The 12257-nt window shown below is 43.6% G+C and overlaps 1 protein-coding gene and 1 long non-coding RNA gene across 4 annotated transcripts in view; both read right to left on the reverse strand.

Moving 5' to 3' along the window:
• Positions 1-12257, reverse strand: part of LOC145716528 (uncharacterized) — a 338765-nt gene that overhangs the window by 6795 nt on the left and 319713 nt on the right. The gene's annotated exons all lie outside the window — the stretch shown is intronic.
• CHN2 (chimerin 2) overlaps positions 3659-12257 on the reverse strand; it is a 290315-nt gene continuing 281716 nt past the window's right edge. For all 3 annotated transcript variants that reach the window (XM_081800343.1, XM_081800344.1, XM_081800345.1), the window contains 3 exons: positions 10705-10842; positions 8948-9053; positions 3659-5489 (listed from right to left, as the gene is read on the reverse strand). In XM_081800343.1, coding sequence (XP_081656469.1) covers positions 5318-5489; positions 8948-9053; positions 10705-10842 — 416 coding nt within the window. In that variant the 3' untranslated portion in view covers positions 3659-5317. The remainder of the gene's footprint in view (positions 5490-8947; positions 9054-10704; positions 10843-12257) is intronic.

Below are 12257 nucleotides of genomic sequence, written 5' to 3' on the forward strand. Positions count from 1 at the left end.
CCCCCTTTCTTGAGCTCCAAAACCATCTGTCCAACTGCCTACCAGACATTTCCATGTGGGCGAACCATTAGCACCATAATGCATCCTACAAACTGCACCCATGATTTTCCCTTGCTGAACCCGCTCCCCTTCCCATGTTCTATTATCTTCCTAAATATTCATTTAGTTGCAAAAGCCAGACATGGGGGCATCATTTGTGACTCCTTCCTTTCATTTCTGGCATCAAACAACCTCTTAAGTCTCTCTCATATCCATGACTCTTCTCCATTGCTCCTCTGGGAAGCCAAGTTCACGTGGGCGTTGCCTCTAACAGTTTCCGGATTAGCTTCCATGGCGCTAGTCTTAAATCTTCTGGTCTACCCTCCCTGTGTCACCAGACAGACCTTCCTGAGTTTGACTTGTGCTCGGCTTGCAAGGTTCCTTGTTCCTGGCACAGTCCTGTTTGTTTAATCTCACTTCCCCTCCTCTTCCCTCACACTTAACATTCTAGTTAAACCCAGCTCTGTAGTTCTCTAAGTTTCCCATGCTTCCACGTGTTTATGGCTGGTACCTGCTCTGTTCTCTGCCCAGAGAAGCCCGGGAAGGTCTCAGCAGGGAGATGAACATGGAGTTGAGACTTGCAGGCTGTGCAGGAAGGTGCCTGGCCAGCATGTGGGATCCAGGGCTCCTGGTCTCAGAGTGTGTACTTCAGTGGGAGACAGATGAACCCACACTCACGGCACTTTGGGATAAGGGCTGGGTGAACAGGTGTACAAACTGCAGTAGGAAGGCAGTGAAGGAGGTCCGTGAGTATGATACCATCTTTTCAACTAAACTTAAGAAAAATGACTCTGGCTCATTTGCATTTACAAAATAAGCTAAGTCCTCCAAAGCACTGGGTTGAACGTGGTGCCTCACATGTAGCAAAGTAAATCTAAGTGGGACAAAGACATGGATTAGGACATTGTGAAACAAAGGTGAAGACAAGGAACAGAGGCTTTCTAAACTGCACTCATGAGACTCTATTTTACTGCATTAGAACACACCTCATTTGCTCGCTCCTCTTTCCTGAATGTTGGTGCTCCACAGAACTCTGAACCAGGACTCTCACCTGTTTCTCTGTTCTGTGTCCTTGAGTCCTTCCATTCAATCCCATGGTTGTTACCTCCCAGAAACATATCTCTAGCTGCGGTCTGTCAGTGCAATTGCTCATGAAACATCTCTGCTTGGAAATTTCACAGCGATCTCTGTTTCACCATGTCCAAAATGGACCTCACCATCTTCCCTACTTTTCCCGCCTCTCCTCTAGACTGCCAACTCCTCTTTCCATCTTCTTTTCAGTAAATACTATCTAGTGGTCAAATTAAGCCACCTGGGAATCATCCTTGATTCTTTAATCCAGTCTATAACCAAACCTTTTCAACTCTGCCTCCTCACTATGACTCAATTCTAGCTGACTCTGCTTTGCTATCCCCCCAATGCAGGCTACATCACCGCAGTCCTTTATGACAAGGAGAACATCTAACTGCATCTACCCTCACTGCCTGCATCCGCCCACATGTTCTCTGATGGATCCACAGCCAAGTAAGTGATCTTTTAAAAATGTAAACTAGATTGTGTCATCTGTCCCTTATAACCCATTAATGCTAGTGCAACGTGGTGCCCTGGATGGTATCCCAGGACAGAAAAGGATATTGGTAGAAAACCCATAAAATCTGAATAACTTCTGGGCTTTAGTTAACAGTAATGTGCCAGTGTTGGTTTCTTAGTTTTGATACATGTACCAGGGTTACATAAGATGTTATCACTAGTGGAGGGTAGGTGAGGAGGACACAGGAACTCTGCAGTATCTTTGCAACTTTTCTGTAAATATAAAACTATTCCAAAATTAAGTTTATTTAAAAAAATTAGGGGCACCTGGTAGCTCAGTTGGTTAAGTGTCCGACTCTTGATTTTGGGCTCAGGTCATGGTCTCAGGGTCATGGGATTGAGCCTCTTGTCAGGCTCTGTGCTCAGCAGGGAGTCTGCTTGAGATTCTCCCTGCCCCCCCATAGGCTCTCTCTCTCTCTCAAATAAATAAAGAAATCTTTTTCTTTTTTTTTTAAAGATTTTATTTATTTGACAGAGAGAGACACAGTGAGAGAGGGAACACAAGCAGGGGGAGCAGGAGAGGGAGAAGCAGGCTTCCCGCGGAGCAGGGAGCCCGATGCGGGGCTTGATCCCAGAACCCTGGGATCATGACCTGAGCCGAAGGCAGGCACTTAATGACTGAGCCACCCAGGTGCCCCTAAATAGAGAAATCTTAAAAAAAAATTAGTGGCACTCATTTCCCTGATGTTACAGTCCAAAACCCTCAACACAAGCAGCTTTCTCTCTCTAGCCAGACTAAATTTAATTCTTCCAGTGAGATAAGTTTCTTCCTTGCTTCCAAGTATTCAGTGTCTGGCCCATTAATAAATGCTTGATAAATATTTGTTGAAAATCAATGAACATTACATTTTTTAAATCAAAAGATTAATTATAAATTTGGGGATTGATAGATCTTGGGAATTCGTAAGCTAACTGAGTTGAGTTTTCGGTAGGAATCAGGACAGCCCAGACAATCCGTGAGCTGTTTGTGGTATGTGACTGTCCTATGCTCTCCTTACCTCCCTCCCTCCCTCTGCCCTTCCAGCCTGCTCTCCTTGAAATTCAGCACCAGCCCCCTCCCAGCTGTGGAGACCCGGTGCCCATTTATGTTAATGGGAGGAAGAAATGGCTTCTCCTCCCATCCTCAGAACTGTCTTCTCCCACCCACTCTGCTCCTGTCTGGCTTCCCACAACCCACTTGTAGACAATTTAACAGTGTGTTTCTGGAAACAATGCTGCCTCCTTTCAGGTCTTAACTACTAGAGTTATTATTCCAATGGTAGGAATTTCAAGCCAGGTAAGAGGAGCCATATCAGGCTGCCAGATGGTGGGGGAGATAGGTGTGGGTGAGCAGAATTCAGACTGAAGCAAGAGAGACGGGATCAGGTGTTGTGATAACAGTCGAGAAAAGGAGTCAGGTGACCCTCGTTATGTATTATAGAACCCTGTTATAATATCCCTTATTATTACTTGAACTTGGATTTAACCTGGGACAAGCCCTTTTCTTCTCATGCTTCTGCCTTCCTACCCCCTGTTATATCTTTTCCCCTACTAAGTCATCACTCTTACTAATGATAATAAGAAGAAATAACTATTACTAATTAGATCATCACTTCATCTAACCAGAATATTTTCCCCAGTTTTTCAGATGAGCAAACTCATTCCCAAGGTCATCTGCTGCTGCTAGCCGAGATCTGGGATTTGAGCTCGTCTTTCTGGCTCCAGAACTCTTGTTCTGCCCTCCTGTGGATGACCTAGGGGGATTTGCTCTAAACACTACATCTCTTAATGAAAAAAAAACATGAATGCAGCAGGTCTTAGAGACAGTGAAGGGGGAGCATTAGAATCCTAATCTCAAGCAGGCTCTCCAGAGGGAAGCTGGAGGAGGGTTGGGACTCAGTGGGATGTTTCTGTTTCCTCATCATGTTTTGGTGAGGATAGAAACTCTATTGCCAAATCCCATCTGGAAGCAATCTTTTAAATATTCTCCCCGTAACCTGCCCCCACCCCCGCCACTCCCCAACACCAATTTTCTTCGCACACTCCAAGGTGATAGACAGAAGAATTTAATACATTTAATGCTTTTCCTTCCATTTACACTATCATAAATTACAAAGTATTATTCACTTCACAAAATAAAACCATTTTCAGATGATTTTTTGACAGTATCAAGAAGTACATAAGCTACAACCAACAAATCTGTACAGTTGGGAGGAACAATAATAGCAGGGACCCAGCAGAACCATTTTGACCCCTCCCCCCCCACCGTGTGCCAACGGAGTCCATCCGCGTAGCCCTTGGAACTGTCCAGGACGATTGCACTGCTTTCCTCCTTTCAGCTCACGCACCACACAGTAATTCTCTTCTGGTCACTCCAAAATAAAACTAGCCAGTAAGTACATGGATCATCTCAGACAATCAGAGGAAAAGACATTGTAGTTGGATTTCAGAAAAAAAAATTTAAATTTACAGGTTTTGATGCTTTAAATATTTTACCTATGTTACCAAATATAGAGATCTTGCTGTGAAAAGCTCATGCTAAGCTAAATTTATAACCCAGAAGATGGAACTATCGCGATCAAATCGTATTAAATTATGATCCATACAGAGCTACTTTTATCAAGTAGGAACAAATATTTGTAAAAACCAAACTTATTCATTCTTACTTTGAAAAATAGGCTTGTTTATAAAACAAAAATGGAAAAAAAATCAGTAATCAGTAATTCACTTTTCATAAATACAGAAATGTGACAACAATACAACTTGCCATTAATTGGTTACTTCCGAGTGCTGGCCTGAAAAGACATAGGGAAAGTGCTCACTTTTTACATGGCCCAGATTCAACCAGTGTTCCCACATCATTTTATGTAAAATGACCACATTCTGCATGTTCTGGGATATACACACATGATATGGAAAGACTCTGACCAATGCCAAAACATACTTTGGGATTTCACAAAACTTTTATGGAAAGAAAATCTGGATGTTTCAGACCATCCTACAATTGCTATAAACATATACCGTACGACTGCAAGATGCCCGTGCTTAACGGCAAAACCTATCAAAAGCAGGGACACAGGTGGCCGGTGAACTTCCATTGCAAAGCACTAATAAGGACAGAGGTATGTCAAGATAATACTGCATTCATGGTAAACTTTTTCAGGGATCACAGCAAGAAGCAGGACAAGGTACACAGGGTCATAATCAATGCACTGCATTGAGTTCTATTTGCTGAAATAAAGTAACATTCTTGCAGCTAAAATAAAAATACATTTTACAATATAAGTTTCATTTAACATTTAACATAGAATTGTCTTCTTCTTGTAAGTGGAAAATGTATAACTGTATCAAGTACCTCTATGAATTAAATTCCCTTTTATTACTGATAAGACTGAAGCGTAAAGATCTACCTTGTTTTTTTTAATAAGTTAAAGAAAGATTTATTAATCACTCTTCCAGCAAAACAGACATATGTAGGAGGCACAGCAAAGACCCAAGACAGGGCCTTTGGTCACTCTCACCCCTGCTGTTCTCACGTGGAGGAGGCGGGTGTCTATGAGACACAGTAGCCGACTTGACAATCCACTGCGGTCCAGGAAATTCTGTCACTTGTTTAAAAAAGAAATCAAGTGTTGTAAGAAGTGTTTTTGTTCCTTTAGCCTTATCAACAAGATGGGGCTGGGGCCATTCGTCTCATTTCCCTGGTGGATTAAAACAAAACATCTTCATTTTCTATTAAAATCTGCACAATCAGCTTTTGGTACCGCATGTCATGGAGGGTGGTGAGGGTGCTGTCCTCGGGGGACCTCATCAGCGTGGGCCCAAACACGATCCCCAGATTTTCAGCATTCATGAAATTGTCCTTCTCATTCATTGTCACCCTGCAAAATAGACACATACACAGAGATGTTACATAGACTTGCGGATGAATTTTTATACTCATTATGCATGTATGCTCCCAAGAATTTCTCTGGTTTGGGAAGTTGTAAAAGAAAATTGAGAATCAGAATTATAGAAAAGTATTTTTTTTTAATTTTTAAAAGATTTTATTTATTTATTTGAGAATGAGAGAGAGCATGAGAGGGAGGAGGGTCAGAGGGAGAAGCAGACTCCCTGCTGAGCAGGGAGCCCGAAGCAGGACTCCATCCCAGGATTCTGGGATCATGACCTGAGCCAAAGGCAGTCGCTTAAGCAACTGAGCCACCCAGGTGCCCCTAGAAAGGTATTTTTTTAAAAGGTAATTTTTGGGGGGCACCTGGGTGGCTCAGTCGGTTAAGCATCCGACTCTTGATTTTGGCTCAGGTCATGATCTCAGGCTCATGGGACTGAGCCCCACTTTGGGCCCAGCACTCAGCATGGAGTCTGCTTGTCCCTCTCCCTCTGCCCCTCTCCCTGCTTACGCTCTCCCATGCTCTCACTCTCTCAGATAAGTAAGTAAATAAGTAAATAAATAAAGCTTTTTTAAAAAAGGTAACTTTCTGATTTTTTTTTTTCTTTTTACATTGTTGACATTGCCTTCAGCCAGTGGAAGTGAATTACTTAGTGAATCTGGTAGAGACACATCTTTAAAATTAGAAAATCAGTCCTTCTTACTAAATAAATGTGGAAATGTGATTAGGGGATATTGGTTGAAAGGGGCAGCAGATTCTTAGCTGGCCCATGGTGCATACAGATTTTAGTCTAGGCTTGTGTGGAAGTCTTTTCTTCCCCATAGCTGCTTCCTGCTGGTCTGTATGCTCCCGGGCAGGGAAGCTGAGGACAGATCTCCAGTCTGCTGGCAGGCCTAGTGTCAGAGGGGCAAGGTTACTGTAGGATGGGGCTGCCACAAGCGTAGGAAGAGCCAGACCATTATCACGGGACAGGGGAATGGCTGGAATGTGGCCAAACAGGAAAAGAGTTGGACATTATTTCTAGTTCCCACAGGATGAGGTCTGGAGCAGTAATTATTGTTGGAATTGAAAATCATCATTTCAACATCCAGATGAGAACAGCAAAGCCTTTAAGAATAAAAGTCAAACTCCAGAGTTGGCTTAATACCTTCCTAGTGGGATAAAATTACAGTCTGCTAGAGTCTTGTTTTAAGGAATTGAGGTTTTTTGGATGTTCGTAGTAGAACTAAAAGACAGTAGGTTATCCATAGAAGGGCAAAATATGATTAAAACATGTTTAGGTTCCACACAGAAGGCCATCCCTTTGTTTTTATTCTCTTGGAGCTAATTAAGATTGGCCACTTAGTATTCTTTTAGGAAGGCCAATTCAGCTTGCATTATTTTCCTGTTGCAAAACTAAGGAGGTAGAAAAGAGGAACATTCTTCATTATCAAATTGCTCACATCTACCCATTAAGTCAGGCACCCACCTGGCCAAACAAGGTGGCTGACAAACCCTCCATGGTAAAAATACGAAATTATTGGCATTAAAGATTCAACTGGGACATATCAGCATTTTTCCTAATAATGATTCTTTGCCTTCCAAACTGTAACAATTAGAACTAATTTCTTTCTAAGGAAATAATTTATGGCTAACTAAAAGCCAGGCTGGCATTCATAGTCTATTACTTATTCAAAAATTGCTCATACTCTTAAATTCAATAGATTAATCAAAATTGACACCTTCTGAGCTAAATGTTATTACATCTCTGATCACCATGAATATCAGCAACAATATTTTTATGTTTTAAACGGTAAAAAACAAAAACTTCAACACCAAGAGTTTATATTCTCAACTTGCTTCCTTTCACTTTTGAATGGATCTGTAAACTAGTCAGTGCAGACAATTTTTGGTTCATTTTATCTAAGAATGGGCCACTTTTTTGTGTCTTCCAAAAACACAGAGGAAGGTGCACAGAAATGCCCTGATCCCTCCAACATCTCAAAGACCAACTCACTGACTTCATTATATATGTACAGTGAAGAAAAGAGATCCACAGTTGCAGTAAGAGTCTGGAACCAGGGTCCTGTAAATACTCAAACATCTCCATCCGTCTTATGTGCTGTCACACAGACAACCCAGTGCAGAGCCCTCCATGGTGGGTGCCTTCTGAGATGGCTCACAGTGATCCCTGCTTCCTGTAATTCATACTCTTGTATGTGTGAAGGGATTGTGTGATCCCTTCCCCTAATGTATGCGCTGCACTGGTGACTTACTTCCAACAAACAGAATGTAGTGAAAGCAGCTGGATGTCACTTCTTTTTTTTTTAAAAGATTTTATTTATTCATTCATGAGAGACAGAGAGACAGAGAGAGAGGCAGAGGGAGAAGCAGGCTCCCAAGGAGCAGGGAGCCCGATGCGGGACTCGATCCCAGGACCCTGAGATCATGACCCGAGCCGAAGGCAGACGCTTAACTGTCTGAGCCACCCAGGCGCCCCTGGATGTCACTTCTGAGATTAGGTTATGGAAACACTATACCTTTTGTCTTGGGTGCTCTTCCTTGCTAGCTCTGAGGAAAGCCAGCAGCCATTTTGTGAGCTGCCTGTGGGGAGACCCACATGGCAGGGAGCTGTGGGTGGCCTCCAGCAAACAGTCAGCAAGAAAATGAGGCCTCCAGTCACACACCCTCTGGGGAACGGAATCTAGGCAAGCACCTCATGAGTGAGCTTGGAAGCGCACGCTCCCCTAGTTGAGCCTTTAGTTGAGATTGCAGCCTGGCCGTGGGTTCAGTCATAACCTCATTAGAGGCCTTGAACCAGAGGCAGCCAGTTAAGCCACACCTGAGTTCCTGATCACAGAGACTGTGAGATAATAAATCTTTATCGTTTTAAGCCTCCGAGTTTGAGGGCAATTTGTTACTTGGTGATAGGTCACCAATTCATCAAGAAAACCAAGGGATCAGGATGGGAATGTGCCTGCCCAGAAGCAAGGCAGGCTCAGGAGTCCGGAACTAGAACGAGCAGAAGGAGGAAGAACAGAACACAGAGTATATATAGGGCTTGTGTGGGCGGCAGATGCAGACATGGAGGCAGTGTAGACAAATGGCCAAGGTAGAGCATGGGCTCTCAATCACACTGCCTGGATTTCAATCCTGGCTTCACTTTACCTCTTCCCATCAGTTATTTTACTTCCTTAAACGTCAGCAATCTTGTCTGTAACCTGAGGCCCCTAACAATACCCACCTCACAGAGATAACCCGTGTAAAGTGTGTGGCGCACCTCCGGGCACGGAGTCGGAGTTCTAGCAGTTACAAATGGGGCTGGCCTAGTGAAGGCCCCAGAGTTCACTTTAAAGGAGAGTCTGTCTACTCAGCGGGTTGGGGAGGAAGGTTGTTAACTCTTCCTAATGCGTTCACTGTCCCAGGCAGACAGGGTTTACAGAGGGCGTGTCAAGGAGCTGTCAGCTTACTTCTTGAGGTGGATCATCAGGTATCGGAGGGTCTCGTAGTGGGCCGGAGGCAGAAGCATCAGCACGTCATGGACGGCTTCCAGCCTCTCGTCGGCATTGGAGATTTCTGTGAAGAGCCCACATGAGTCAGTGCCATGCTGGAACATTAAAGTTTTCAGAGAAGTAACAAGTTTGGTTTGTTCTGGTTACAGGTGGAAGGGAAGCCTAATAAGTTCATGCTATTTCAGGTAACATTTCACTTAAACTAATCAATGCATTTGTGTCTTGCCTTCTTCCAGAAAGGGTTGGAGGTTGGCAACCACACATGTATTGAACACCCAGTGGGCGGGTGACAGGAGGCTGGGCATGGTCCTTGCCCTGCCAGGAATCTGCAGTCCTGGAGATGTTTGCTGGTGGCCCAAATGGTTTTGCTCATCTTCTGAATGCCGGACTTGCTAGAGATCTCACTACCACAAGCTTTAATTTAAAGCGGATCACACTTGGTAGTGTTCTCCTGCAGTTGTCTGACAAGCCTTTTCCTGGAAGGCTTCCATGACTGAATACACCCTACGACCCAAGGGCGCTGGCCCATATGAGCCCATGAGCGCAGCTTGCACTCATGGCGCTGTTCACCAGAGTGTTGGCATTCTGAACCCCGCTGTACAGTCCGCCTTAGGAAGTAGATATGAGGCACATTCACCAAGGGAGGAAACATGCATGCTTCTGCATTTTAGGGCTCTGATAGGAATTGGCAGTCATTCAAAGAAAGTTCCCCTGCCATTCCTCCTGGGGCAGAGGGTACCCAGCTGCCAGAACCTTCTCCACACAGGACTACCAGGACCCAGGAAAGAATGCTCTTACTGGGAAGTGGGGCCATAACTCATCAGGAAAGTGCATCTTGCACTAATCCCAGCCTGCCCATGTTTGTCCCCATCAGGCATCTTATTATTATATTTACCTTCGAAGGTATTTTTCATAAGAAATTCCTCAAAATGTGCTTGATTTCTATGCCATGCATCCTATCAGCTGACTCCCCTTCCTTCCTATGTTCCTGGGCAAAGTGCAGCACCACTTCTCGCTCCCTGCCCCCTACCTCCCACCCCAATATGGTCCTCCCTCCTGACAGCAGTCTACCCAAGTGCCAAACACTAATGAGCAACCATGGGCTGAAGGAAGACCAACAATGATGATGTTCAGTTCCTGGCCCTGTGAGCTCAGCTCTCGGACACTAGCTTTCCTGCTCTGTGAAAGGGGATTATGATATTTGCCTCATCAGGTAGATGGGAAGCTTAAACCAGAGGATATTATTGAGAGGTCCTGGTATAGTCCTTGACACAGTATTGTCAATTTTGAACAACATCAGTGGGCATAGCTTGGGGTCTAACTTTAATCGATTAGCAATGGGAGTGTGATTAATGGATGAAAGTAGTTATCTATACAGTCCTCATTGTAGAACATCTGATTGTTTACTAGAGACACATTTTTGCTTTCAACATATAACAGAGTAGCCCTGACGGGGCCGGTTCCAGCATAGAAGGGACAATATGGAGAGAGAACTGCCTGGCGCCCAGCTTTAGCTGAGCAGAGGTGGTGGGTACTGGTTCAACTCAGCTGGTGAACTAGGCCTGGCTTTCTATTAACTGTACCATTGTGCCCTCACTTGGCAAAGTGAGCGCTCATGGGATAATTTAAACAGTCGTGCGTTTTAATTTTCCTGAAGTTAAAAGCATTCCACTTCACAATTTGGTACAAATAAAAGGTTAGTTCTCAATACTTACTGGCTGCCTCGATAAATTTGGGATAGGTGTCATAGGTGATAACAGGAATGGGTAAGTCTCTGAAGTACAGTTTAAGGGCTCCAGTGATGATGTTTATGTCTGGATAGACGTTAGCGGATATATCTGCCTTTTCGCCATCTGAAAAACAATCAGTGATCTGATTCCTAATTAGGACCTATTTCACCAAGGTGAAGCATGCCCACGAAAAAAAAAAAAAGATCCAACAGTGAACGCGATGTGCCAGTGCAAGTCCCAGCTGACTGCTCTTCTAGTAACACCGACGGGCAGGAAGTAACAAAAAGAGGTTTGCGGTGAGGGATTTTGGGTCTGAGGGTAAGTGTAGCCAAAAGAGCAGTGAAATTGACTTATTGTATTTCTTTGGGCCCAGCCTCTGGTAATTTGCTAGACAGAAACTTAGCATAGTAATTCATATTCTAGACACCAATGTTCATAAGAGAATAACAATCTCATCTGAAATAATAATAAAAAAAAACAAGCTTTTATATAGCTGCACCAGTATTCTTTGGATTTGGATTTGAAGATCACACACACATCATAATTGCTGAATGTCTTCAGTTTCTATTGTCTCTCACAAGCTCACTGATATTTCTCTTAGTTCTTTCTCTTCTGTTCCTAGGACTTTAATTTGGGAAACTCTGATCTTCCCTCATGTATGGGTAATGTCATATTCTAGCCATGTTTGCAATCATTCTGAAAACATTTTTTGACTTTTTGTTTTACCATTAGTAAAAATCAGTCCAATTTAACGGTCACAGATTATACATTTTTTTGGATAAGAAAGTTTCAATCATATTGAGATGATTAGCATTTTCTTTTACATAGAGAATTGAAAGAAAGAACAAATGTCTCAGCAAATGTGGTTCTGAGGATAAAGAAAGCTGGCGTACAGAACACAGTGAGTACAGCAGATGGGTCATCCGATCCCATTATTTACATATTTAACAAATATCTATTGAGACTCTACCATGTGCCAGGCACCGTTAAGCGCTGGTGAATCAAAGAAGAAAAAACATACTCCCTTCAAAGAGCTCTAGTCAGACTGGGAGTCAGGCATGCAACTCCATAGTCCAAGGAAATGGAAAGCTTTGCTAGTCTGGAGATGTGGAAACATGGTGGGTGGGGAGCAGACACAGGAAAGGACAATGGGACTCTTAGGTCAGCTTGAGGATTCATGAACGAGGAAAGACTTGCGTGGACACCTGATTAATAGGTAAGTGTCTGCCAGGCAGAGATGTGAACACATTCTAGATGGACAGAACAACGTGAGCCAAGGTACTTGTTCATGAAAACAGCTAAGGTGTATTTCAGTGTAGCTGGGGCACAAAGTAGACAGGGCCGAGGAACTGGCCACGAGCCTGAAAAGATAGGCCAGATCATCAGAGACCTTGTCTAGTGTTCTTACAGAGTGAAGGTTCTATCTAGTAGGCTAGGGGTTCTATCCCTCAATTCTACTGTTATTTGGACTGTTCAATAGAAATATAGAATAGAGTGGAGAGGGGAAAGATGGCGGAGGAGTAGGGGACCCTATTTCA

This window comes from Leptonychotes weddellii, chromosome 12 (assembly GCF_054177405.1).
Source record: "Leptonychotes weddellii isolate Sample4059 chromosome 12, ASM5417740v2, whole genome shotgun sequence".
Taxonomy (NCBI): Eukaryota; Metazoa; Chordata; class Mammalia; order Carnivora; family Phocidae; genus Leptonychotes; species Leptonychotes weddellii.